Raw genomic sequence first — 27,934 nt, 5'->3', positions numbered from 1 at the left:
AGAGAGGAGCGCGGTTCGGTGGAAGAATGTTGATTAGCATTAACCCGAATTGAAAGAGACGGAGGCAGGGCCTAGCGGAGTGACGTGAGCTGCGATGGGCCGTAAGAGGGCGTGGCCGGGGCCGAGTCAGAGGGTGGAGTCTATCAGGGACCAATCCTCCAGAAGCAGGAGGCGGCCCCAGGCTGGCCGGGTCGGGGGCGGGGCCTGCAGGGAGCGACTGCCCGAAAGAAAGCCCAGCCCCCGGAAGGATCCTTGACAGCATTTTCAAATCTCTGCTTCTCACCTCGCGGGCGGAGTCTCCATCCTCGTGAAGTCCGGGCCTGGGTTCCCAGGCGGGTTTGGGGAAGTGAAAGCCGCCAGGGACCGGGCCTGGCCCAGCTCGTGACCCTGCGCCTCGCGGTCCGGACACTTATTTCTAGACTCCAGCCGAATGGCCGCGCTGAGCCACCTGCTATTGGCCGCGCTGCTCTGGGTTCCTGTAGGGACCCTGACCTGCTACGGGGACTCGGGGAGGCCTGTAGACTGGTGAGTGCGCGGGCACCGACCATCCACCCAGGACCGGACTGGGGATTGCTACGCTGAAGACTGGGGTTCCTTCTCTTCTTCCTCCATTTCTGTCCATTCCCCAACCTCCAGGTTCGTTGTCTACAAGCTACCGGCCCACAGCGGGCCGGGAGATGCGGCCCAGAGGGGTCTGCTGTACAAGTACTTGGACCAAGACTCAGGGGGCTGGCGCGACGGCACAGGGTCCATCAACAGCTCTATGGGGGCCGTAGGCCGCAGCCTACTGCCGCTGTACCAAAACACCACCAGCCAGGTGAAGGGGCCCCCGGCGGAACCGGGGGTTGGACTCTAGGGTGGGCCCAACCTGGGGAAGCCTTCACGTTGCCCCTGTCCATCTTCCTCAGCTCTCCTTCCTGCTCTACAATGACCAACCGCCTAAATCCAGCGGGTCTTGGGACTCTTCCAGCCGTGGGCACACGAAGGGTAAGGGCAGATTGAGGGCTGGGGAAAGGTTCTGGTTTCCCTATGCATTTCCCCAGGTAACCCCCGACCTGTAGGGGGTGACGGTGAGCTGCTCTGTTAAACCCTGGGCATCTGTTTCCTTATATCAACGTTGTCCTTCCTCTGGACTATGAGAATTGATGGCTGCAGAAACTGAACTCAACAGTGGTCCTGACACTGCCCACATCAGCTCCGGGCCCCCTGCAGAGTTTTCCTGCTTGCACATGTTCTTCTTGGGATGACTCAAGCAGTCTCTCTTAGCCACAATTTCTGGTTCAGGTGTGCTGCTCCTGGACCAAGAAGGGGGCTTCTGGCTGATCCACAGTGTTCCGAACTTCCCTCCACCTGCCTCCTCTGCTGTGTACAGCTGGCCTCCTAGTGCCGAAACCTACGGGCAGACCCTGCTCTGCGTATCTTTTCCTCTCACCCAATTCCTGGATATCAGTGAGTGGAGACAGGGAGGTAGGGTGAGTGCCTGATTACCAGCCCAGACAGAACCTTGGAACAGTCCCTTATTTTCTTCTCCTCTTGCCCTCTAGGCAGACAGCTGACCTACACCTATCCCCTGGTGTATGACCACAGGCTGAAAGAGGACTTCGCCCAGAAATTTCCCCACTTGGAAGAGGTAGTCAAGGGCCATCATGTTCCCCAGGGGCCGTGGAACAACAGTGTAACACTCACATCAAGAGCAGGAGCCACATTCCAGAGCTTTGCCAAATTTGGAAACTTTGGAGATGGTGAGGCTGAGGGTTGGAGGGCTTTTGCTCTGCAGAATGGGTGTCTGGTGTGTCCATGGCTAAGGGCAGGTCAGGGATAAGGGACTAGGATATTTTGGGGGTCAAAATCACATGAGAGGTAAACAACCCACAGACCTATGTTCAAATATTGGTTTCTGGCCATGCGATGCATGATTTAACCAAGGCCTCAGCTGACCTATCTGAAAAATGGGAATACTGATACCTACTTTAAAGGGCTGTTAGGGGTGAAGTGATGCATATAAAGTGGTTAGTAAGGGCTATTAGTCTTAATGTTATAATTCTCCAGGTTGCCGGGAACTGACAACTGAGCTCGGAGAGGGGAAGTGGTCTAGGGAATCCCTAATAGTGACACTGACCTGCCCATTCCCTCTTTCCATCCTCCACAGACCTGTACTCTGGCTGGTTGGCAGAAGCCCTTGGCAGCAACCTGCAGGTCCAGTTCTGGCAGAAGTCTCCTGGCATCCTTCCCTCCAACTGCTCCAGGGTCCAGCACGTGCTGGATGTGACCCAGATAGCCTTCTCTGGGCCAGCTGGGCCAACCTTCAGCACCACAGAAGACCACTCCAAGTGGTGTGTAGCCCCAGAAGGGCCCTGGACTTGTGTGGGTGACATGAATCGCAACCAAAGAGAGGAGCACCGGGGTGGGGGCACACTATGTGCCCAGCTGCCTGCCCTCTGGAAGGCCTTCCAGCCTCTGGTGAAGGCCTGGAAGCCTTGTGGGGAGAAAAGCAGGGCCTTCTCTTCAGGAAGCCCAGCAGAGCACATGAGCTAAGGCTCAGGGGCCAGTTTGGACTTCAGTATGAATCTGTTTAGTCCCTTCCTAGTTGTTTGGCCTTAATCATGTGCCTTAACCTGTCTGTGACTCAATCTACCCACCTGCAAAATGGGAATTATTAACACCTGACTGATTAAGGAATACAAGTAAATTGGTGAACGAGGCTGTTAAACTTTTCTTCAGGTGGGTACTGGGACTCAGAACAACACTGCAGTTTGCTGAGGGTGTGGGGGTAGCTGGAGCACAGGTGAGACAGGTGGGACCAAGGAAGGGTCCACCCAAGACTCATCTCCCATTTTTATGATAACCAGGACTGGAGTTCTGCCTCTCAACAAGCGTAGAGGCAAGGGGGTGGAAATATGATGTTGTGCATTACCAGGGGAGGAGAGGCAAGCTCCAGAATGCTAACACAGCACGGACATACTTTATTTATATGTGTACATATGTATACAGGCAGCTGTACAGCGGAGAGCCAGTGGCTCCCTCTGCTATGGGCCTGGGGGCATGGGGCAGGGTGCCCCTTTTTTGGTTAGGCCTGCTGGGGGCGCAGCTTCAGCAGGGCACAGGGAGGTCAGCCCCACCTCAGGCTTGGTGGTCGGGACCAGGAGGGAAGTGGGTGGGGCTGGGGGCCCTGAACTGCTGGGCACATTCTTTGTTGGGGCTTGGGAGGGGGTCTGGGGCTCTGGGGAGAGCTTGGGAGAGGCAGATTTGGAACGAGGCCCGCTCAGCGTGGTCCGCTCTTCCACTACCTCCAGCACCCAGCGCTCTCGGCCCCGGAGGGCCTCAGGTGCGGGAGGCGCCAGGGGTGTAGATTCCTGTAACCCTTTGGAGTCCAAGCCCAGGGGCTGGGACGCCTCAGCCTTGGCCCCAGGCCTCACGGGCTCTACGACAATGGGCACCGGGGGCGTGCCTGCTTCGCCGGAGCTGCTGCGCCGGCCGGTCTCGTGTTCCTGCACTGGGCTCAGCGCGGCCTTGGCCACGGCCCTGGCTGCCCCACCTGCACCATCCTCTGTCTGCACGCTCTGATGTCGTGTGCCACTGGCATCCCGCTCCAGGGTCCTGCCCCCGGAGGTCGTCGGGCGGGGCGGGGTGCAGGCCTCGGTGCCACCCGGGGACTCCTTCTCCTTACTCGACGCCAGTGGCCTGGGGGCGCCCTCGGGCAGCATTGGGTCCGCGCCCAGGCTCAGGGGCGACTCCTGGCGGCCCAAGCGGCGGACAGCGACCTGCCGGGACGCGCCAGGACCCTCGGTAGGGGGCGTCTCGCCGTCCGACTCGGCGAGGCTATGCAGCGCCAGCTCGCCGTGGAAGTCCTTGCGGAAATCCGGGTGGCCCACCTCCAGGCTGTGTTTGCGCAGCGCGCCCTTCTTGTCAGCGCCCAGCGAGGCTCCCAGCTTCTCTGCCGACTGCACGCGTTTGAGGAGCGGTGAGCGCGGGGGCTCGGCACTCTTGGGGCGCGGGCGCACCACCGGTGGCGACGAATGCAGCTTGGCCGGGAAGCTCTGCGTCGTGTGCGAGCTGCCCACCGTGTGGCCTGGCAGCGGCGGCGGCGACCCCTGCGTTGGGGACGGCGTGTGCGCCAGCGGCGACAGCGGGATGTTGCCAGCCGATTTGCAGCGCGCCGATCGGTACTGGCGGTGCAGCTTCGGCGACAGGCCGTGCAGCGTGCTGGGCCGGATGTGGTGCGACGCCGAAGACGCCGGAGAGTTGGGTGTGCTCGAGGCTGGAGAGCTACTCTGGGATGAGGCACCTGCGGGCAGGCAAGAGCGTGTCGAGCGCAGCGGGCACCACCAGGGCACCGCCCCGCCACTGCAAGCCGCTAGGCCCCGCGCAGGCGCAGGGCGTACCTAGGTAGGCGGAGTCAGGCGTGGAGCGGTAGCTGTGGGTGGGTGAGCGCGCCGGCAGCCCGTGGGTGGGCGAACCCGGGAGGCTGTCGCTGGACGACAGCGAGCGGTTCAATGACGACAGCGAGCGGCTAGTGTGCAGCAGGTTCGACTGCTTCGTGATCTTGCGAAAGAGGGAGCTGCGCTTCTTGCTGGGAGACAAGCAGCAGACCCTGGACCCTTGACCAGACTCCAGAACTTCCTGCTCCTCCCACTTCAGGGCCTCGAGGCACCTTGCCCTCCCGGGACCGCCCACCCTTTAGGCCCTTCCCTCTACAGCTACAATCCACCTATCAAGACTGAAGGAACTAACCTTGACTACATCCCTCATGGCTCCTCCCACCTCAGGCTTCACCCATTCCTTTCTGACCCCTCCAAGTCCAAGCTAGAAACACCATTCAAAACAGAGCCAACCTTTTCTGGCCCCGCCCACATGTCTAGCCCCTTCCCCTCCAGCTAAACCCACCAGTCAGGGCAGAAAGAAATTCACTGGACTCAGCCTGGCTGGTCTCACTCAAACCCCCACGCTCTCCTTGTCCAGGCCAAACCCACTAATCAAAACAGAAAACTGTCCTGGCCCACCCACCTCTCCTAGCTCCTCCTACCTAGAAGGGAAGAAATTGTTTCTACTGGCCCAGTCTTGCCTGGCATGCTCTTCCCAGATACCAAATCTCTTCTCTCAGCCCCACTCAGTCCTCTAAATACATCCAGCAAGGCAGAATCATCTCCAGGACAGAACCCTGTTAGTCTGCTTAATCTGCTGGCTCTGCTCAACACACACCCACAAATGCTTTTCCCCCAAGCCAAGAAGCTAGGCACATTTTCCTTTCCTGGCTCCTCCCACTTTCCCAGCCCCTCCTCTGTCCTCTTGGGTTTTTCTTTTCTTTTCTTTTTTTTTTTGGAGGGGAGAGAAAATAGGTTTGTTTGCTTGTTTGTTTGTTTAATAGAGGTACTGGAGACCGAACTCAGGATCTCTTACATGCTAAGCATGCACTCTACCACTGAGCTATACTCTGCCCCATCTTCTTGTTGTTCTTCAGTTGGTGACCCCGGCCATCTTTCCTGTGCACAACCACCTCTCCTGTGCTTGTCCCTTCTTCTGTCCTCACCTGTTCCTCTCCCACATAAGCTCTGACCAATGCTAAAAAACTGGAGTGTTCCAGCGGCCTGCCCACTGCATTTGTCTCCACTCACCTCTCCTGGCCCTCCTTGGTAGAGGGCCGCTTGTTCCTCCGAGCCATTTTGGCCTTGTAGCTGCTGCGCCGGGCAGGGCCAATGCGGATGGAGGTATTTTCGAACGGCGTTGTGGTCACGGCCACTTTGTTGCCACTCTGGGGGATGAAAGGGGCAAAGTTCTCCACTGGAAGCTGCTCTAGCTCCCTGGGCTCTCCCCTACCCTTTGCCCCCACCCCCCACCCCTGCCCAGTTCACTCTCTCCCATGGAGTCACCTTAAGGATCAACTCGACGACCTCAGGATGCACCATGCCATGCACAGCCTCCCCGTTCACATGGGTGATGAGGTCTCCGGCACAGAGCCCTGCCTCCTGGGCTGGGCCCCCCTCCTCCACGTGCTGGGAACAGGACACCCCACAGGGGTAGGATTAACAGGATGGGTAACAAGGAAAGTTCCCTAAGTTTATGTGCTGGACACCCAGCTGTGCATGCATGGTAATCTTCGTAACACCTTATGAAATAACAATTATTCTCCCCAGTTTACAAATGAAGAAATTGAGGCTCAGAGAGGAAAGTGACAGAGGCGGGGTCACAGAGGAGTCTCGTCCAGGCTGCCTGGTTCCAGAGTCTGAGATGTCCCTAATCCCTGGGGAGCATTCTCTCTCCATACCCCCACCGTGGAACACAGACTCCACCCGTAAGTGCTCACCCAGACAATGTGGTGTACACTGTAGACATCCGAGTCACCCATGTAGACACGGATGGCACGCAGTGTGAAGCCATACTTCTTGCCCGAGCGTTGGATGGTGATGGGGGAGCGGAGCCCACTGACAGCCGGTGAGTAGTCCCGGCTGGGTGAAGAGTCCCGTGAGGACGGGTTGGAGGACAGAGATCGTGGGGACATGGGGCTGGCCAGGGGTGAGCTTCCATGAGGGTCCACTGCAGACACAGGCCCATGGTCAAAGCTCAGGGCCAACAGACACAGCTTTCCCTGTGTCTTCTCCTCCTTCCTCCCAACTCAGAATCCCAGAGCCAATCACAGTGGACCAGAAAAATGCACTTGGCACAAATGGGGGCAGCCCCTCCCCTGCCAGGTGGGGCCCAGCTTCACCTGCAGGGATCATGACAGACAAGGCAGTGGCCGAGGCTGACTTGATAACTTTGCCCCCTGTTCTAGAAGGCCGCTTCTCTACCGTGGGGTCCCCAGACAGCTGCTGGTGCCGCGCCCGGCGCAGAACCAGGTCATTGGTGGCTCTTGGGCCTGCTGGGTCCCCATCCTTCGAGGTTGGGCAGAGGTCGCCTGGGCGTGGGAGGTCAGCTGCAACAGAGCAGGTGAGTTAGGGGTCATTCCAAGGTCACAAGTTTCTTGCATGCTGTTCCTTCTGCCTGGAATGCTCTTCCTACTTCTCTCCCTGGCTGAATTGTGAGTTTCATGAGAGCAGATAACATTTGCATCTGAAACAGCTCCTGACACAGAGAAGTGCTCAAATACATTTGTTGACTGAGCATGGAATATGGCGTTCTTCATGCTGAGACTCCCAGGTTGGAGGGTTAAGAGTACATGAGAACTTGCAGAAGCAGTACCAGGCTCATTGAACGCTCACTTACGGACACTGAGGAATTGGGAAAGATGGCAGGAGGGGGCACTCACTGGCCTCAGGGTCCCCGGTGCTGGGGGTGCCATCCCCTTGAGCTGCCTCTTTAGGGGCCCGTGCATCCAGCGAGCCTGGGGGATCGGAGCTGGGCCGGGGAGGCCTGCGCAGCCGGGCCTCATCCTCGTCCTCTTGAGGGGCACTGAAGCGGCTGGGCTCCAGCAAGGCCGAGAAACGGCGGCGCGCTCCCAGCGGGGGACTGGCCTCCCCCTCCAGGAAGCTGGCCTCGGACGCCGAGAAGCGCTTGCTGAGCAAAGGGGGCGTGGTCAGAGGAGTTACTCCCCGTCGGGTCCCGCCCCCAAACCCAGCCCGGCTCCTGCTCACATCTCCGGGGAGCCCCCTCTCCAGGTCTTCTCTCGCAGGGTCAGGCCGCCTAGGCCCTCCCGCTTGCCCGACACCTTCTCCTCTGGCCCCTTGGCGCTTGGCTCCCGTTTGCTGACCCCCGCTGCCGCCACGGGGGTCTTGGGCTCATGCTGCGACAGCTGCTCCATACTACTATACACCTGCAAGGATGGGTGCGTGGTGGTGGGAGGCAAGCCGGGCCCCCAGATCCCTCCTTCGGTCCTGAACCAATCAACTTCCCCGCTGCTGGACCGGCCAAAGTACGCTCGGCCCCAGTGAAGCCCTGCCCAATTCTGGGCTGACCCCGACCATCTGCAATTCCTCAGGTTAGGCCCTATCCCATAAAATTAGGCTCCAATCTATTCTAGATCCTGCCTTAACTATGCCCTAAAGAATGTACTCTCCTTCCTTCCCAGCCTCCCCAGGCCCACCCAATTACGTGTACCCTCGCCCAAGTTAGGTCCTGCATACCCCTACATGCTGCTCCTCAAGGAGATCTTGCCCAGCCTTGCCACACCCATGCCCCGCCCCCGCTGCTCATTCTCTCCATCCCCATCCATGACTTAGCCCCGCCCCACTGTGGGTCCTTTCCACAACTGTCCAGGTTCCTATTAGATTCCACCAATGCCAAAGGCCAGTACCAAGACCCCCATGCTGCCTCCCCACCAGTCTTCATCACTTCCAGATCCCCATCCCCTCAGTAACTTCCCCAGTCTGAGACCTTAGGCTTACGACCCTGCTCCCCACAGCCTCAGCTCCTGCCCTCTCCAGGCACACCTCTATTGGCTACCTCAACACAGGCTCCGCCCTCCCAGGGTCTCACCCCACCCCAGCCCCACCTTGGCCCACCTTGCTGAAGCGCGGGGAGCAGGAGGAAAACTGGCGGATCTCCACAGGTTCCTCCTCCGTCGTGTCTTCCTCATCATAAGAGTTCACGTGGTGATACCTGTCTGAGCGGGCTGGGGTGGAGGTGTGGGCCGTGACCGCGGGCACGGGTCCACTCCTGAAATCACACTCCGCGGGAGCCAGATCCTGCAGGCCCTGCCACGCCCTTGCCCCATTCTCCAATCTGATTCACGCCCCGCCCCCACGCCGGGTCCCTGCCCCCTTCTCTGAGGCTCTGTCTAGCCCCGCCCCCACAGAGGCCACACCCACAGATCCCACCCAAGGAGCTCTTCACCTCGGCTCCGCCTCCGCCAGCCTAAGCTCTTGCTTCATTCTGGGTCCTAGCACCGCCTTCTAACCCAGGCCCACGCCCAGTTTTAGAACTCACCCCAGGCCAGGCCCCACGCCTACCGCAAACTCGTTCCTTAGCTTTATCTCAGACTCAGCCCCGCCTCTATGCCGAACCAAGACCCTCCCGACCTCAGCCCTCTCCTCTCGTCTAGGAGGCTGGTCTCCTACCCACCTGGGTCCCAGCCCAGGCCATATCCAAGGGCACCGCACCACAGGATCCCACCCTCTGTCCTCACTCACTGTCGAAATAGCTGGTGTCATCCTCGGACTCCAGGTGGGGGATGAACTCGGCCTTTTGCCTCAGCAGCCCTGTCCAATCTAGGTCTCGAAAGAAACTGTGCTGCTTCACCTCAAAGGCACCGCCTGGGGAGGAAGGGATGGAGAGGTTCAAGGAGGGAATTCTAGCGACAGCTATGGCCAGCCCAGCAGCACAGCCCCCGACTCGTTTTCTGCCCCAGGGCCACAGCGCTGGGAGCCTTGCTCTTCAACAATGACAACGGCCCCCCCAGCTCTCAGCTTCTCTGCACAGCTGACCCCTTACCTGCCCCTAGCCGGACCAGGGGGTTGGTCTGCAGGAGGCTAGATATCAGGTTCTGGGCATCCGCGGGCAGGGCTTCATCCCCCTCGGGCCACAGGATGTCGTCTGCAGAGCAAGGTGGGGCTCGGGTTCGCTTTTGGAGTCCACGAGGCCATGGGACAGCCCACGTCCCGTGCCCCCAGACTGCCCACCGCGGAGGCACGCACCACTGATGACCTGTCCAAAGAGCTCTTCAGGTGTGTCACCGAAGAAGGGCACGCAGCCAACCAGGAACTCATAGAGAATGATGCCCATGGCCCACCAGTCCACTGGCTTGCCGTAGCCCTGGCGTAGGATGACCTCGGGTGCGATGTACTCTGGGGTCCCACACACCTGGGGGCAGGCCGTCAGCCCACGCCCTGGCCGCAGAAGGGGCCTCCCAGGGAAGCAGCGCCCCCCACCAGGACCTGGGCCCCACAGTCCTGCCGGGTCACTCCACCCGCGGTGACCCCCACTCCCACACACACACCTGTTTATCCAGGAACTCCCGGGCATCCTTCTCTATGTGGCCTTCATATAGGTTGGTGGTCAGACTCATAAGCCCCATCTTGGAGAGGCCGAAATCCGTGAGCTTGATGTGCCCCATGGAGGTGATAAGGAGGCTGCAGGCATGACCCAAGGTCTTAGAAGCCAAACCATCCACTTCACTCCTGGCCCTTCCATGCCAGGGCCTCCCAAGGGGCAAGGAAGGAGAGATGGAAAAGGTCAAGGCTCACTTGTCAGGCTTGAGGTCGCGGTGCACGATGCCATAGTTGTGCAAGTACTCAAGGGCCAGCACTGTCTCAGCAAAGTACATACGGGCCATCTCCACAGGCAGCGCCCCAATGTTCTTCAGCAGGGTAGCACAGTCCCCCCCTGGGGGTGAAGGAATAGGCCCACGTGAAGAGGGAGGAACCCCTGGCCCAAAGCTGAGCACTCCACAGGCACCAGAACACCAAGTCCTCCTCTCACATTGCCCCCATTGTACAGCTAAGGAAGACTGAGGCTCAGAGAGGGGCCTCCCTCTCCCCAGGTTGCATGGGGAATTTGCATAGGGAGTGCCTTCTACCAGGATTTTCTTGCCCTCTTACCATCCTCCAAAGTCAGCCTAATCAGCCGATTTTACACAGGAGGCAATTGGAACTCAGAGAAACGTTGGGTCATGCAGGGAATTGATGGTAGAGATAAAGTTTGGTCAGGACTGAAAATGCCTGCTTATCTACTGAGTTTGGGAGCATGGCCCTCAATCTGGAATCTGACCCTTGAGGGCCTGGGGCCTTAAAATATAGATTCCTTGCCCCCACCAGATTTACTATAAGCATCATTCATATTTTAGTCTGCCCCAGTGTGCATTTCTCCTTTTTCTTACAAGAGTCAGATTTCCTTCCAGATTTAGCAGCTGGGTCAGCATGTAACCCATGTTGCTCCAATGACTGTTCCCTCCTGTAGAATGTAAACTGAGATCTGTTGGATGGGAACCTCACTATATCAGGGCTTGTTTAGAGGGAAGTCCACAGATGGGAGAGCAGAGCCAAGAGATGAAGAGATTCCTATTGACATAATTTGAGCACCTAGATGCAGCCATTCCTGAAGGTGACATTTTTTGGTCACAAGTCAATAAATTTCCTTTCCTTTTTTCTTTTTTTTTTTTCCTTGAGCCAGATTTAGCTAACTGTCAGAAACTGATGAATCTTACTCTCTGAGTATGGTCCCAAGAATCTGAATATGGTCTCAGGTAATCCTGATTTACACTTACACTAAGAATAAAATGCCCTTGTGCCCATGGCCTCCTTGAGCCTTATGGTCCTTGTTGCCATCCTCACTATATGAAACAACCCTATCTCTTTTGGCTTGTTTTTCTTGTTTATTGTCTGTCCACACAAACTAGAATGTTACCTCCATGAGGGAAAGGTGTGTCTGTCTGGATCTCCATTGTGCCACTAGTGCCTAGCACAGTATCAAGGTATCAAGGAGGTGATGAAGGGACATTTGTTGAGTGACTGGATGGTCAACAAAGGCTTGGAGGTGGCACAGCTGTAGCCCTGTGAGATCATGTGTGTGTCCTAATAACCATAGTACATGTGTATTTGGACAATGGATGGATTGATATTTGGGTAAATATAACCGTGGTGGATAGATAAACAGATGAAAAACATATACGTTGGTGGTTAGATGAATGGATGGATGGCAAATAGATGGATAAACTCATGGATGAACTGTGGATAAATAGATGGAGTTAGGCAGCTAGCTAGCTAAAGTGAGATAGGTGCTAGAAGAGAGGTTTGAATGAATGAATAAACAAGGGTGATAAGTGGATGGATGGAAAGATGGAAGGATAGATGATGGATTAATAAATAAGTAGGTATTGGTGAATAGATGGATGGCAAGTAGGTAGGTGTATAAATAGATGGATGAATGAAGGATAGATATAGAAAAAGATGGATGGATGGAACATAGATGTACAACACAAAGATAGAACCCTAACATTAACTATGGACTTTAGTTAATAATAATGTGTCAATATTGGTTCCTCAATTGTAACAAATGTACCACAATAATACAAGATGTAAATAAAAGGGGAAACTAGGGGGTAAGCGGGAACTCTCTGTACTTTCCAGTCAATTTTCCTATAAACCTAAAACTGCTATAGACCAAAAATGAAGTCTATTAATTTTTAAAAATATATGTATAATGGGTAAACAGATCTATGGATGGACAAACAGATGGGTAATCAAATGGATAGATGGATGGAAGAATGGAAAAATGGCACATAGAAAAACAGATGGATCAGAAAATGAATAGGTGAATGGAAGGATGGATGGTTGGATGGATAGATAATTGGATGGATGTACCTATACTGAGAGAAATGAAAACAGATAAATAGATGGCTGCATAGAAATAAACAGATGGAATGAATAATCAATGACTGGATGGATAAATGGGTGGATAAACATACAGGTGGATAGTCAATATGGTCACTGGGGCCCAGGAGGCCACCCAGCAGCCCTGACCAGTGTGCATTCCCTCATCTTCCTTGCAGCCCTGCAGGCAGCCACACCTTCCACATATTCCATGACCATGCAGAGGTGGCGACGGGTCTCAAAGGAGCAGAACATTCCGACCACAAATGGGTTCTCAGCAAAGGTGAGGATGTCGCGCTCCACAAAGGCCTGCTGGATCTGGTTACGCAAGATCAGGTTCTGCTTGTTGATCTTCTTCATCGCGAAACGCTGCCTCGTGTCCCGGTGCCGCACCAGGTAGACCGCGCTGCAGGGGGAGAGAGCGAGGACCGGCCATCACCTCCGAGACACCCGGCCTCCGCCACCCTCCCCCCGCCAGAGCCCCGGGTGGCTCACCCGTAGGCACCATTGCTTATGAGCTTGATGGTCTCAAAGTCATTCTCCCCAGGTGGTTTCTTAGCCTTGGCACTGCGGCCCTGCAGGGAAAAGATGGAGATCACCCCATCATCATCGTGAGATTGGGACTCTTGTTATTCCATTTAACACATAGGGAAACTGAGGCATAGAAGGGGTGGGTAGGTCCTTCATCCCAGTGCCACAGTGAGGGAGTAACAAAGTCAGGACTTGAACCCAAGACTGTCTGACTCTGAAGCCATATAACTAACTTCTGTCCATTAGTAAACAAACCTACAAAATGGCTAATCACCCTCATATATAAAGAGCTCCCAGAAATCAACAACAAAAAAACCTAACAATTAAAGAGAAAGAATACGCAAGATATGTGAACTAGAGTTAGACCTCTTAATTATGTGAAAAGATGCTGAACCTCACATATAATGACAGAAAGGCACACTAAAACTACCGAAGATACCATTTTTCACCTAGCAGATTGACCAAAAAAAAAATTTTTTTTTTTCAAAAAGCTGACACATTCTGTGGGCAAGGCTTTGGGGAAACAGATACTTTTATACCTTGCTGGTACAGCCCCTATGAAAGGTACTTTGGTGTATATCAGAGTTACAAATGCATGTTTCCTTTGATCCAGTTATTTCACTTTTGAATTCATGCTATAGATATGTTTGCACATGTGAAAAATTATATATGTACTGTCTTGCTGACTGCAAGATTGGAAATAATCTATATATAGGAAATTGGTTAAATAAACACATGAGGGATATCTGTATAAAGGAATATTGTACCACTTTTTTTTTTTTAATGAGGACTATCTCTGTATACTTATTCAGACAAGTTCTTCAAAGTATTTTATTAACTGGGAAAAAAAAAAACAAAGGACAATATATACTGTATGCTTTTGCGTAAAAAGGGGGGATATAATCATATTTGGAGGTTATATGCCTATGGGGGACAAGAGTGGACATAAGATTTTTTGCTGTATACCTTTTTAAAAAATGATCATTTTTCTTAGGGACAAGAGATTTGTTACATAAATATTACACAAAGAGATCTATGAGATATAAAAATGCTGAACTTCTATGCTCCTAAGAATGTAGCCCCCAAAAGTCTGACACAAACATTGACAAAATTACAAAGAGAAATTACTCAAACAAGGATTTAACACATCTCTCTCAGAAACTATTAGATTGATCTGGCAAAAAAAAAAAAATGAATAGGAAGATGGAAGATTTGAATCACTCAATAAACAAGTTTGATTGAATGGAATTACATAGGATCCTACAAACAACAATTAAAGATTAAATACCTTTTTACAGTTTTAAACTTTTGAGTGATGTCATTCCATTACCTATTCAAAAAATTAAACAAATGGCATGTATAATGAGATTAAAAAATATATATATGTATATACATATAAAGGACAGATGTGTGTGTATATGAGTGTGAATTCACAGACAAAGTTTGAAACAAAGGTTGCAAACTCAAATGCCTTCAGGGGCCAGGCATACCAGGTGAGGGCCATGGATGACTGGGGTATAGGTACCCCGAATCATAGGTCAGCCTCCACTCAATGCCAGCTGGTTCCACCCCCATGTTGTCAGAACTTCTGATTTTTCAAAAGAGGCACAAACCCAGATTTTAAGACAAAATCTTCTGATTTCTATATTTTGCCACAAGTTTTTGAAAAATACTAGGCAATTCAGAGAAAACACATGTACAACCATCATGGACAGGCAATCTCCACTAGATACGTGAAACATCTACCAAAGTGTGGTTGGCCTCAGAGTGGGATTATAGTCATTTTCACTACACTGAGCAGTTAACCCAGAGACATTCAACCCAGTCAAAACTCCCTGCAGAGTTCCTCAAGAAATTAAACATAGAATTACTATGTGACCCAGCAATTCCTAGGTAGGTACCTAAAAGAACAGAAACAGTTGTTCAAACAAGTACTCATACACAAATGTTCATAGCAGCACTATTCACACAATAACTAAAAGATGGAAACAACCAAAATGTCCATCGATGAACAATGGATAAACAAAATGACATGTATTATTCAGTCGTGAAAAGGAATGAAGTACCAATTCATGCTACAACAGGGATAAACTTTACAAACATTATGTCAGACACCAAAGGCCACAGAGTGAATGATTCCATTGATATGAAATATCCAGAATCAGCAAATCCATAGAGAGAGAAAACAGATCAGTGGTTGCCAGGGGCTGAGGGGGATGGGGGAATGGGGAATAACTGCTTAATGGGTCCAAGTTTTCCTTTTGGGATGATGAAAATGTTCAGGAACTCAACAGAGGTAATGGCTGCACAACATTGTGAATGTACTAAATGCCAATGAATTGTTCATTTAAAATTTGTTTAAATGGTATGTTTACTGTGTAGGTATTATGGTTGCATGTATTTTACCAGGAAAAGAAAAAAGCCTATGGAGAAAGAGCCATTATTAACCCATTTTACAGATGGGGAAACTGAGGCTCAAAATGGGGACCAAGCGAGCCACCCAGACTGAGGGCAAACAGCCAGGAGGTGAGCACCTATCAGTCGGGCCACAATCAGCCTGTTGTCTGCTGAGCCACCTGGCCTTACCTCAGAGAGCTCGTCCTGCTCAGGTGTGTTAGAGCCGCCACTGTCCTGTTCCTCCAGGTGCACCACATCTAGGAAGGGAATGAGAGTGAGCAGAGGCTGGCGTCCCAGCCAGTTCACCTACAGTCCCCTGCACCCACCAGCCAGCACCTGGAAAGGGGTCACGGGTGAGGCCCAGCTGGCGGATGATGTAGCGGGGGATGTCCGTCTTGACAAGGTGGCCCTCCTTAGCATGGCCCTCGGCTGCCTCCAGCAAGTGGTAGAACTCCTCAGGGTTGAATTCCTGAGGCAGGGAGGAGGGGTGGGGGGTGGGCTCAAGGCGAATTCTGAGGGGCCACATTCAGCCGCCGCCCCCATCCTTACCCTCTCACACCTTCCATCCCCACCCCATGCCCATGCCCAGCCCCCTCACCAAGCACTCCAGCAGCCTTGCTGGGCGGGAGATGATAATGAGCAGCTTCTTCACCAGCTGAGTGACGAAGGCCACCTCCTGGCTTTCGGAGCGTTCATAGGCCTGGGGCAGGGGTCACAGTGTGGGTGGGGTTCACAGGCACCTTTCCCGATGCCACCGGAATTGACATCTTTGCTGCTTTTTTTCCATTTTACAGGTGAGAAAACTGAGGCCCAGGCCACATGGTAAAAATAATCATTATTGTTATTACAGCAAACACTGTCCTAAAATCTTCACTCATTCAATTCATCTTCAAAACCACCCTATAATCCAGGACTAGTTAAAAATCCCCCTACCTGGAAGTCTCTCTCCTCAGGTCCCTGGTTGGCTTCCTACTCCTCCTCCTTCAGGTCTCAGCTCAGCTGTCACCTCCTCATGGAGGCCTACCCTGATTTCCCCAATTCAAAATCAGACCCCATCTCCTGGCAGCACCATCAATCACCATTACTCTCATGCTCCTGTTTTCTTCTTTCTTTCTTTCTTTTTAATTAAAGTATAGTTTATTTACAATGTTGTGTTAGTTTCAGGTATACAGCAAAGTGGTTCAGTTATACATACATATTCTTTTTCAGATTCTTTTTCATTATGGATTATTACAAGATATTGAATATAGTTCCCTGTTCCATACAGTAGGTCCTTGTTATTTATCTATTTTATATGTATAGGAATGTGTATCTGTTAATCCCATACTCCTTATTTATCCCTAACCCCCTTCTCCTTTGGTAACCGTAAGTTTGTTTTCTAGGTCTGTGAATCTGAGTCTGTTTCTGTTTTGTAAATAAGTTTGTTTGTATTATTTTTTTTCAGATTCCACATATAAGTGATATCATATGATATTTATCTTTCTTTGTCTGACTTACTTCTCTTAGTATGATAATCTCTAGGTCCATCCATGTTACCCCAAATGTTATTATTTCATTCTTTTTTATGGCTGAGTAATATTCCATTGTATAATTATGGTGCTCCTGTTTTCTACCAAACAGTCCACATATTAATTTATCTATCATGCCCATCAGGGTTGAGACAACAGGGAGGCAAATGAGGCAGTCACCTTGGGCACCAAAAGCCTCAGTCTTCAAAATAACTAATATTTTAATGCAGTACTTGGAAAAAATCAAAATCAATGCCAAAAAAATCCATGATAAGCAAAATAGCAAAATTTAAATAAAAGCAGAATCCAAAAGGGCTGTGCCAAGCCATATTGGAGCTTGAATCAAAAGGAAAAGTGTGGAACAATCTCTATGTGTTTTTATGTTTTTAAAATGATTAATAGTTTCAATGAAGATATTATTATGGATGAGTTTGTTTCCATTAAAACCAGTAGATTATAACAAATTTTGGTTTAATTATAAATAAAATATTTAAGCTTAAAATAATGTTAAATTTTAACATACCTACTTTTTCAACTTTTTCAATAATTACTGTTCTGAAGGAAAAAAAAAAAAATCACATGCCACATCCTCGTCCCAGCCCTGACACCACCTGAGAAGTAAAGACCTGAAGGAGGTGAGGGAGGTTAAATTCCTGCTTCCTCCATCAGACCTAGAGTCTTTCCCCTCCACCCTTCAATCTTCAGCGCCACACTAGCCGCTTGTCACATGGTAGGCAACCCCCCGAATGAATGTGGGGTGAAGGAAGGGATGGAGGCACAGGGCCTGATTTGGGGGTGTAGAGACTGAGATGGAGCCTGTCTGTGCACTTACGTCCTGCAGCAACTTCTCCAGATTTTCCTGCAATTCGTAGAAGTAGACAGTGGTGATGAGGCCGTCGCGGGACTTGGTCAGGCAGTCCCGGGCCAGCTCGATGATCTGATGGTGGATGAAGCTGAGTACTCCGTCGGCCAGCGGCAGCACGCTGTCAGGTTCGTAGGCGCGGGCGAAGTCTCGCAGCTTCTCTTCCATCTGCGCCGTGGCCTGCAAGAGGGACGGAGGCAGGGCGGGGATGCCGGCGCGGGGCTGAGCGGGGAGGCTGCGGTCTCCAAGAGCCTGTGCTGCCCGGCGCCGGCCACCAGGGGGCGCGCGGAGCTAAGGCGAGTGAGGGCTCCGGCCGCCCGACTTCCCTGCGGCCGCCCCCGGCCCCTCCTCACCTTGGGGAACCTCTCCTTGTAGACATGGTTCATCATCACTATCTCGTTGTCGTAGGAGGAGGGGGAGCGCCCGGGGCTGCGGAGAGAGAAACCCATCCTGTCCAACCCCCAACCTCCGAACTGGCAGCAGACGTCCTCACCCATCATGTTGCAAGTTGTTTATTCACGGGGACGGGGGTCTCGCAGTGCCAGCTTGGAGTGGGAGGGGGGTGCAGACCCACCTGAGGCTCCGCGAGCGAGGCCGCACGGCAGGGGAGCGGCGGCCACCATCCTCGTCCGTGATGCTCTCCGTGCTGCCGAAGTGTTTGGAGAGGAAGTGGAGCTCGTCCACGGTGGGTTGATAGGGCAGCTGGTGCAGGCGCTCCTGGGAGGAGCAGGAAGACTGGGGGGAGGGGCGGGGCCGGGGTCAGAGCCACCGCGGTCCCCCCACTGCTTGGGACCATGGGCTGGGACCCCCGCGTCTGACAGGCCACTGAGCAAGGCCAGAATCAGGACTTGACTTATGATTTGGATCCCAAGGCCCAGCTTGGGATTCCTGGCGACAAATGAGGGGGGGTGCTCAGGGATAGACAAGGATGAGAACAGTGACACAGACAGATGTGGCTCAAGAGAGCCGCTTAAAACCTGAGTCAAGTCACAGGCCCCCTCTGGTCAGAACCCTCCATGGCTCCCACCTTACTCATGGTGAATGCCTAAGTCTTCCTCACAGCCCACAAGGTCTTGCAAGACCTGATCCTGTCTCCTTGCCAACACTCCTCCCACTGGCCCCCTCACTTGCTCTGTTCCACCTGCACAGGCCTCCTTGAATGTCCTTGAATAAGCCACACTCCTGCCTCAGGGCCTTTGCACTGACTGTTCCCTGTGCCTGGAGAACATCTACTATGGATCACTCCTCATTCAAGTCTTTGCTTAAATGTCACCCCTCAGGAGGTTTCCTCTGAATACAGACACCCATCATTCCTTCTCCCTGCCACATCTTGTTACTTCTTGCTGTACTTAGCTCCTGACTTACTACCTCTGTTTTACTTATTTGTTATTGGTATCTGCTCCTCCAGGGCAGAGACTTGGTTCTGCTTGGTCCCTGGTCATGGCCTGGTATGCAGTTGGGGCAAACACAGACCCACAGACATCAGTGGAGAAACACAAGGACATCTGCCAGATTCTTCAGGCAGAATAATCTTTTTAAACATGACATCACTCACTCCTCTGCTTAAAACTCTCTGTCTCATCATTATCTATTAAAATAATATTTTTTAAAAGATGGAATAAATGCAAAAAAAAGTGGAGTGGAGGGATAGCTCAGTGGTAGAGCCTGTGCTTAGCATGCATGAGGTCCTAAGTTCAATCCCCAATACCTCCACTTTTAAAAAATGTAAAATAACCTTTTCAGTGCACATAATCTATGACCTACAGAATCATAATTTCAAGTAGTTCATACTGAGATTTTAATAAAAGGCAAAAAAAAAAAAATCTCTCTGTGCTTCCCACTGCATTTCAAATAAAATCTACCTCACTGCCCTGGCCAAGAAGCCCTCACATGATCAGGGCTGCTGCCTGCCTACCTCCTTTCCTCTACTTCCAACCCAAAGCTCCAGCCACACAGACTATTTTCAACTTTCCAAATACGGAAAGTTCTCTGCTGCCTCTGGGAGTTTGCACATGCTGTTCCCCTTCCTAAAACACCCTTCCCTCCCTTCTTCCACCTACCAAGCTCCTGCTGATCTTTTGTGTTGGCTTCTATGATGCCTCTTCCAGGAAATCTTCCTTGACCTCCCTCCAGCTGAGTCAGGTGCCTCCCCTCTGCTATTACCTTGCCTTATGCTGCCCCCATCACAGCTCCAACCACTCCAGCACCCTGTGTTGTAAATGTCTTCTTACAGATCTGTCTCCTCTCATGAAGGCTTTGTGACTCCTTGGACTCTGGCCCAGTTTGTAGAGCCCACCCACCACATAACAGTCACATGATAAATGTCTGCTGAACATCATACTGATGTATGGATGAGCTAACCAGGGAGACAGGTAGAAGGGGGGTGGCAGATGGAGATAGAGACTTTGGATATTGCAGTGGATGAGGAAATGGGCTCTGAGTGAAGGATGTGGCCTAGGCCTGGCCGGCTGCAGACACTTGGGCAAATGGCTTAGCCTTAATGTCATTATCTGTAAAATAAGTCCAAGGTGAGTAGGACTCCCCCCTCCCCCAGGAAGATATGTCATAGGTGGAGAGCCAGACCTTGGAGGGGATTGTAACTCACTAACAGGTGGACAGGTGACACCCTTGGAAAATAAGAGAAATCCAAAGGTCTCATTTAGGCCACCCACCAGCCCCGCCTGCCACACTCACCGAGACGGTGGAGCTGGGTGTGTTGGTGCCATAGCCAGACGAAGGGAGTGAAGCCAGAGACCAACGACGTCCATCCGCCCTGGAACCCAGCCGATGTGCTCAAAGGCCGCCAGGCCCCACCAGTCCCCCCAATCCTCAGGGTGTGAGAGAAGCCACTGGCCATGGCCAGGGCCGGGGAGTATATCTGTGCTCTGAGATTCCTGAAGGCCCTCAGAGTCAAGGAGGTAAAGAGGAAGTCTTCCAGCTGGGCACCCAGGACCTGGAGCAAAGATCAGTCTCCTCTGCCCCTTCCTGTGATCCTCCTTTCCCGTCATCCTCATGCCAAGCAAGCCCCCAAAGTGAAAAGCCCACCCCAGGAAGTCATCCCAGAGGGATCCCAAAAGACATCTCCTAGAGAACCTCTCATGAGAAAATTCTCAGAGGAAGACCATTTGGGTCTTTTCAGAGAAGAAAAGTCTCTTTCTCAGACACACACACACACACACACTGGCACACACCCCCCCAGACACAATCACTCTCATGGCCACATCCACTAGTATGACTGTTACTAGTGCGGTTGAGTTCACACACTAACAGTCACACACATTCACACCACATGTCTCAACACAGACATACGCATTCACTGTCCTATACAAGGACTCAAATATCACACGTTTCTAGGCTAACACACAATCATACACGCAAAAACAGACGTACACTCACATATAGACAGATGTACTTACAGAGACCTGGTACTATCACTCTGACCCCCCCACACACACTCCCTCACACAATCTAGACTGTCACATTCACGTGACACACATTGATGACACCCTCACGCACACAGTCACACATTCAAAATCTCTCACAGCCGCACCCTCATTCATGCTCCCACACAAATTACACACTCACATGGCCACACACGTGGAGGGACATGCTTCCTCACATATTCACACACATTTACAACCCTACAGGTACACAGCCACACACGTTCACTCTCACAGGCTGATGGTTCACACCCCGTAAACACGTGCAGGCCCAGGCTGCCTCACATACTGACCTCACAAACTCACAAACATCCACATCAGCACACAGATTGCACACTCACATGGACACACATTCCCCCGCGCTTGACTTCTCTCTCCAGGCAATGCCCTCGTTCAGCCTACCCGATTCCCAACTCACCCTCCATGTAGGTGACCACATTCAGCCCAGTCTTGGAGCCCTTTTCTGGCTCCCTACTGCCCTCAACTGAATTCCATAGTCGAAGGGGCCTACCCCTACTCTCCCAAGGGAGACGTCCTCTGCCCCACAGTCTCCTGTGACTCCCACACCACAGCTTTCACTAGACTTTGCAGTTGTCTAGCCTGCGTCCCCAACTCAACTCCAAGAATAAAGACGGGGTGTAGTTCACCCCATAGCCCAGCTCCCAAAATATAGCAGTTTTCAGACAACGTTTTTAGAATGAATGAAGTTCAAAGAGAAAGAGACCTGCCCAAACACCCTGGCAACTCTCAGAATTTTTCCAAAAAACATTCAAGGAATCTCTCTGCCTCCTCAAAGTTTGCCAAAGGCCCTCAGAAAGATTCATCTTAGGGACACTCCAGAAATGCAGAGAGACCCCCAGTGGGAAACGAGATTCTTCCTCTTGGGCCCTCAAGAAATAGCCGTAGGCGCCCTCCCTCACGTCGAAGAAACCAAGCCCTTCGATGGGCATCAAGCAGTCGGCGCTTGCTCACCTCATCCCCGCTTCCGTCCTGTTGCTATGGAAACGCCTGGCCTGGAGAGGTAGGCTTGAGAGACTAAGATAGCCTGGGCGCAGAGCGCAAGCGCTTTCGCTCAGCAGCAAAAGAAGCCCCGCCCAGTCCCTGATTCTGAATAGGCGATTGGCCCCGCCTTCTTATAGTTCCCGCCCCCAAGGCTGGGAGCCTGTTCCCGCCAGGACGTTGGGGCATTCTGCGTGCGGGTCCCTCAAGCCCTGACTCAGGTGCAATTAGGAGGGGAACAGATGGCGGCTCAGACGGTGGGTGGGGAGGTTATGGCCAGATTTCTGGGGCCCTGGGGAGAGGGACTCACCTTCGGGAGGATGCAAAGGAGAAGTGGGCTGGGGCGTTGGGGGAGAAGTTGCGGGGGCTGTCCAGGGGACTGCTACCTGTGGTGGAAAGAGGGAGATCTTTAGGCCTGGGGTAGGAAGCAATCCCATCAGGCCTCCTGATTCTCAAAGCGAGTTCCAAACAGCAGTTTGTCCCCTCTTTATTCTAGCCCCATCCATGTATGAGTGGGCCACGCCCCCTTGGCTGTGGCCCCGCCTCTCAAAGTGTTTGGTTACCGAATCAGCCCAACCTCTCTCCAGGCCGATTCCGCCTTCTTCTGGGATGGCCCCGCCCCTCAGATATGGCTCCTCCTTTCCGCCCCATCCCCTTTCCAATCAAGCTCCTCCTGGACCTCCGCCCACATATGCCCGTCCCTCTGCGGACTGGCCAGGCCAACACAAAGATGGCCCCGCCTCTTGTCCAGTCTGGGTTCTGTCCATCCAGACAAACCTTCCGGTGGCATGGACACACCCCTCGCCTGTGGCCACGCCTCCTCTGGCTTGGCCCACAAACCCACCACCTGTCTCACCCAGGTGTCCTGGCAGTGGGGAGTGAGGTCGCGGCAGCGTGGGCGAAGTGCTGGTCAGAATGAGGCTTTTCCGGTTACTGGTGCGGCAGCTGCGGGAAGGCGAGGCAGGGGTCTGGATCCGGCCATAGCCCAGTGAGTTTGTGGGCCCAACCTGCTGACCTCCCATCTCAGATCCCCACCATTCTCCCATTTGTGTGTGCTTGGATGTGCCCCCAAAGGACTCCTCAGAGAACTGTGTATGAGAGGAGATGCGTATGTGGACATGTATGTCTGAGGGTCCTGCTGTGGATCACGTGTGATCGCCTACGACACAGTGTATCGGTCATGAAGTGATAGGTCCGTGTGATACCACTGGAGATACCGAATGTCTGTGTTTTTGGGTGTGTGTGTAACATTCGCTGTGTGTATTCAGGTGTGGCACCTAGAGTGTGAGTTCAGCACTGGGAGCATCCTACTGTGACATCATGTGTGACAGTTCTTGGGTTTATCTTGTGTGACATGGCCTGTGGCTTTGTGTGTCTATATGACACAATGTAACAGAACTTGTCCATGACTAGATGTGCCACTGTGCACTGTAAAGTACGCAGATGCATGATTTCTGCTACATGTGTCTATGTCTTTGCACAGCATCCTGAATCTGTAAGAGAAACTGTCCTTGTGTCTGAGTGTGACATTCACCATATGTACCTACAAGTGGCATCTACTGGGTGTGAATTTAACACCCTGTGACATGGTGGCCTGAGCATGCCACCATGTGTGACATCGATAAAAATGTGTAAAAACGTGTGATATTGTCTCTCCAACTCTGCAAGGTTCTTTTTGTCTGTTATTCTGTCCTCCGTGTGACATAGCATGTGACATACTTAGGCGATATCATGTTGTGACATTGCATGGATGTCATTGCCACACATGTGTCTCCGTGCATCTCAAATGGCATAATTATGTGTGTGGATCACCATGCAAGTGACATCTTACTGGGTGTACACTACACTGTGCCTGTGGGTTTACTTGTCTGTGTGATGCTGAGAGTGCCCCTGTGTGTGCGTGCCTCTGATCTGTGGTCACCATATGGCTAGGTATGCATGGTGACTCTCTGGTGTATCTGGGCCACTAGGGCTGTTGTGTGTATATGTGTGTGACATCATGTCCTGCGTGACGCTGTGTGTCACTATTTTTCGTTTGAGGCTGTGTTCTTGGGGGGGGTTGCTATGATAAAAGCCCCCCTTTCATTCTGCCCCTCAGGAGCCCAGCTTCCAAAGAGAGATCCTCCAGCCCCTCCGTTCCCTTCACCCCTCGTCGCAGTGACTGAGCATATTCGCGCGGCCAGAGCACGAGGCATGGGGGTGGGGGGAGGCCAGGCTGCGGCTATTGTTCTTAGGGTGCTAAGCCCCCCACCCTCCCCGTCTTCCCTTACCCTCACCGGGCTACCGGAGTCCACAGCGCCAGCAGACAAAGGCGCTGCAATCCCCCACAGGGCGCAGCCCCCTCCCCCCGGCGGAGGTCCTTTCTAACGTGCGTTCCCCCCCCAGCTTCAGCCCACATTGCCCCCCATTCAGCCCCATCCCTGGCAGGAAGGCGCAGCACGAGCACCTCTGGCGCAGCTGGACAGGGTGCAGCATCCCGGGCCCCGCCCTGCGGCAGCGGCCGGAGGGTGGCTTTAGGGGGAGGGCCAGGTCAGGGTCTGAGGGATCGGGGTTCTACCTCTTGGTGCGACGGAACATACTGCCGCCAGGGAAGGAGGGCATCGAGAAATTGGAAAGCGCGGTCCAGAGAGAGTCAGACATGACCCGGCGGCGGCGACATGATGGCAGGTGCGGCAGCGGCGGCGGCGCGGGGAGCAAGCGCGCGGGGCGGAGGCTGGAGCCGCAGCGGGCAGGGGAGGGCGGGGGAGGGGAGGGCCTGCGACTGCCGGCCACCAGGAGGGGGCGCTGCTGCTCACCAACGCGCGAGGCCCCGCCCGCGCGCGCGCCTGGCGCCCCCACCCGGGCTGGAGAAGGGGTGGCGAGTCCGGCCCATCTCTCCCCAGGGCTCACCTGCTGCTTTTCCGGGGCAGGGGCAAATCCTTCTGGAAGGCAAAGGAGCAAAAGGATAGAGGTCAGCAGGGACCAGCAGCCACTGCCCAGAGTCCTGTCAGCCCCCTGGAGGGGCAGATATGGTGTGGGACATGCCCCTCATCCTCATCCTCATCGTCATCTGCACCCTTGGCCATGAGCTGAGGGCTGGGCTCCTAGGGGAAGAGGGTACCAGAGTGAGTGATTCCTCTCCCAGCCCCCAGAGACCAGCACAGGGCCCCATATAGGACTCCTGAGTTGGCCTCTCAGTGTGTTTTTGCAAATGAAACAGGAGTCTTTATTTGAAAAATATTTCTTGAGCACTTACTGTACGACAAGTCCTGTGCAAGGCATGGGGGACACAGCTGTGAATGAGACAAAAATTCCTGCCCCTTTGGGACTAGTATTTCAAGAAGGGAAGCAGAAGTCTGGACCCTTTTCTGAGAGCACTAGGGAGAGGGGGCATCACCTTCCAGCCAGTTCTGTGTCCACAGGCTAAGGTGAATAAAAGAGATTGGGTAGGGCTGCTGGTGGAAAGATTCAGGTGAGGGTTTCAAAAGCCCTTTGGTGGGGACTCCAACAAAGGAGAAATGAGGAATGTTCTAGGTTCTTTCTAGGATCTCTTATAGCAGAAAGCCCCAGGTTCGAATCTCAGCTTTGCCATTTATAACCTTGACAAATGACCTTCCAATAGTCCACGCTTTCTAGAGGATTCTGTGAGGCGATGAATGGTGACTAACGAGGTCCTAGGAACAGGAGTTATTGTGGATGGGCATCCTGCATGACAGAAGATAGGCTAAAGGGACTCCACACTCCCATGAACAGAGGACATGGTCGGGGTCAAAGGGCACGCTGTCCAGATGGCAACCCTGCCCTCCTGAGCCTGGGTGACCAGAAATCCATGCCAGGTTTTCCCTCTGTCTTTGCAGGATCCGCTAGAATGAGCCGCCCCCTCGGACCAGCCGGCTAGGCTAGGCGACCGCAATAGCCCAATCAAAAGTAAAACTGGATTTTCTGGCCACGGAGCCCGGTACTCCAGACTTGGGTACACTAGGCCTCCAAAGGTGAGCCCCAGGGGGACCCTTAAGCGCCATCTAGAAAAGTCCTTGAATCTAGCCCCATCCGCTAAAGTCCCTAAACATTCTAGGGTCGAAGAAAAGGTCGATGTGGAGCAGTAGAGGATTTAGATCCTTGGCGTCAGTGTAAACAGACACCTCCTCCATCCCAGGTGCAGAGCCGCTTTGCCCAACGGATTCTGCCTCTCCTCAGGATTAATGGACGGCCCTCTAGACAGGGCATTCGAACTTAGGTTGTTCTAAGATCCCAACTGCACACAGGGTACCCTTGGGCGCTCCATGGTTTTGGGACAGCTCCTAAGGAGTTGCACCAGTGTGTGACACTCTAAGCAGGCAGCGAAGTGGTTAACCCTGCCAAAAGGGAAGAGGTTTGGGCAGGACTTTGGAGGGGTAGCTCGGCCTAGAAGAAACCTGGGGAAGGATGGGTGGTGAGTGGGAGGATCTGAGGCTAGGGGCGGGGTCTTGAGCTGGAGGCCGAAGTCCCGCGTGGCGCTGAGCCAATGGGAGTCGGCGTCGGCCAGGGGGGCGGGGACACACCCCATGCAGGCTCCGCCCCTTTCCGCCCTCTTCTGTGGACCCGACGGCGCGGACCCAATCTGGCTTCAGCACTTGCTCTGGCCTTGTCGCAGCTCTCTCCCTTTTATCAGAACCCATTCTCCTAACCCAGCCCTGGGAAGGGGGAGAAACCAAGGAAGACCTGAAGAGCTCATCAGGGCTCTGGTTAAAAGCAAATTAGCTTTCCACCTCAGGTCTGGCTCCAGCATCATCCATATGCCTGGGAAGTCCTTTCTGCTGTCTGAAATTTCTGGACGAGGCCCTGGGTGAGGGTTTGAATCCTTTCCTTCTCTTCCCAAGCTCCAGACTAGGGATGTAGCCTGAGACCGGGCCCACTCTAGGCTTTATATAAACGCCTCCAGATTACCTAGTTCGGCACTGAGCTTCAAGGAAGCATAGAAGAACCAGTTGCCAGGCAGGACCCAGAGTGAAGCTTTGATCAATTTCCTCTCAGGGGTCAGTTTGGTGGCAACAGCCAACCCTCGTATTAACCCTTAAAAGTGCATGCTGCAGGCAGAAGACAACTCTTCTCGGCTTCAGAATTCCCACCCATCTAGGAGGTGGGAGTTCCTGACGCCTGGATTTGTCCCCGCCTTTCCCACGCTCCACAACAAACCTCAGTATCCCACTCTGTGCAGTGGACCCATGCCTCTCACGCCTGCGCAGCATGGAGACCAACATCTTCTAAGGCTGCAAGGAGCTAAAAATCGCTTCCGCCCACCTACAAGCTGGGCTGGACTTGAGGATCTCGGAGTGGGGCCGGGGGGGGGGAGTGTTGTAGTGGAGGGGGGTGGAATGAAGAGTGAGGAGGGAGGCTGTCTAGGTGACTGTCCAATTAGGGCAGTAGGAAGAATCCTGGTGGCCGAGCAGGTGCGTGGAGGTCGCAGGGGGTCTTCATGCTTCAGAACGGGACTCCTGGGGTTGTGAGGGGCGAGGCTGCGGCAGAAACATGTTTACCGCTGCTGCGGCGCCGACAGCCCCGAGGGGCGCGAGCCCTGGGGCAATAACTTTGCTCTGCGCCCCTTCAGCCTGGCCGGGAGCCAGGGCAAAGACCTCATACCAGCCCCCTTCCTCTCTGGCAGGCCAGGAGCCCCTCGGGCTATCCTCGAGGGGGAGCGCTAGGCTACATCCCCTCTGTCAGATCCCTGGATCTCCGGGCGGCGCCTGAGGGGCGGGGTCCCCAGCGCGGCGGGACGCGTGGCCACTGTCTTCCCCGCCGGTAGCGTCCCGAAGCCTTGCGAGGGGGTGACTGGGCCGACCCTGGCGTAAGTTCTCCCGCCTCCTGCCCGGCCCCGCCCCAGGGTGACAACCTCTTACCCTCCACCCGAGGCCGGGGCCGCCGCGTACCTGCATCCTCCGGCGACGAATCAGGCCCGAATCGTCCATGGCGGCGGCGGCAGCGCCTTCGGCCCGGGGGAGG

The 27,934-nt window shown here is 53.5% G+C and overlaps 2 protein-coding genes across 4 annotated transcripts; one reads left to right on the top strand and one right to left on the bottom strand.

Moving 5' to 3' along the window:
* The first annotated feature begins 227 nt into the window (after nt 1-227).
* Nucleotides 228-2,701, top strand: DNASE2 (deoxyribonuclease 2, lysosomal). The gene is made up of 6 exons (XM_010993809.3): nt 228-525; nt 637-817; nt 909-987; nt 1,285-1,449; nt 1,545-1,742; nt 2,150-2,701. The coding sequence occupies exons 1-6, from the start codon at nt 431-433 to the stop codon at nt 2,533-2,535; spliced, it is 1,104 nt and encodes a 367-aa protein (XP_010992111.1). The 5' UTR covers nt 228-430; the 3' UTR covers nt 2,536-2,701.
* A 242-nt stretch (nt 2,702-2,943) lies between these two features.
* MAST1 (microtubule associated serine/threonine kinase 1) lies at nt 2,944-27,934 on the bottom strand. 3 transcript variants are annotated; one of them, XM_031437386.2, is made up of 27 exons: nt 27,862-27,934; nt 24,866-24,897; nt 22,833-22,921; nt 22,287-22,362; nt 20,232-20,310; nt 18,112-18,272; nt 17,891-17,966; nt 17,508-17,717; nt 15,766-15,867; nt 15,504-15,636; nt 15,357-15,424; nt 12,735-12,814; nt 12,437-12,645; nt 10,116-10,254; nt 9,869-10,001; nt 9,567-9,732; nt 9,364-9,465; nt 9,063-9,185; nt 8,436-8,545; nt 7,569-7,747; nt 7,244-7,491; nt 6,704-6,910; nt 6,302-6,531; nt 5,868-5,990; nt 5,613-5,749; nt 4,383-4,570; nt 2,944-4,285 (listed from the first exon to the last, which is right to left on the bottom strand). In XM_031437386.2, the coding sequence occupies exons 1-27, from the start codon at nt 27,898-27,900 to the stop codon at nt 3,027-3,029; spliced, it is 4,698 nt and encodes a 1,565-aa protein (XP_031293246.1). In that variant the 5' UTR covers nt 27,901-27,934; the 3' UTR covers nt 2,944-3,026. The 3 variants fall into 3 exon arrangements, with proteins under 3 accessions (XP_031293246.1, XP_031293245.1, XP_031293244.2); XM_031437385.2 differs by lacking the exons at nt 24,866-24,897; nt 27,862-27,934 and adding an exon at nt 24,534-24,723; XM_031437384.2 differs by lacking the exons at nt 24,866-24,897; nt 27,862-27,934 and having other exon boundaries at nt 22,833-23,462.

The sequence above is a fragment of the Camelus dromedarius genome, chromosome 27 (genome assembly GCF_036321535.1).
Source record: "Camelus dromedarius isolate mCamDro1 chromosome 27, mCamDro1.pat, whole genome shotgun sequence".
In the NCBI taxonomy this organism is placed as follows: domain Eukaryota; kingdom Metazoa; phylum Chordata; class Mammalia; order Artiodactyla; family Camelidae; genus Camelus; species Camelus dromedarius.
The sequence above is the reverse complement of the archived record's forward strand: the minus strand, read 5'-3'. Positions and strand labels throughout refer to the sequence as shown.

Bases quoted from the DNA above. Each gene is read 5' to 3' on its own strand.
- MAST1 (XM_031437384.2), bottom strand. From the start codon at position 23,022: ATGGGAGAATGGTGGGGATCTGAGATGGGAGGTCAGCAGGTTGGGCCC. The intron at 10,255-12,436 runs GTGTGGCTGCCT...CTTCACCCCCAG, and splicing joins GGTCATGGAATATGTGGAAG to GGGGGGACTGTGCTACCCTG. The intron at 4,286-4,382 runs GTACGCCCTGCG...GCCTGCCCGCAG, and splicing joins GCCTGACTCCGCCTACCTAG to GTGCCTCATCCCAGAGTAGC.
- DNASE2 (XM_010993809.3), top strand. From the start codon at position 431: ATGGCCGCGCTGAGCCACCTGCTATTGGCCGCGCTGCTCTGGGTTCCT. The intron at 1,450-1,544 runs GTGAGTGGAGAC...CTTGCCCTCTAG, and splicing joins CACCCAATTCCTGGATATCA to GCAGACAGCTGACCTACACC. The intron at 1,743-2,149 runs GTGAGGCTGAGG...CATCCTCCACAG, and splicing joins ATTTGGAAACTTTGGAGATG to ACCTGTACTCTGGCTGGTTG.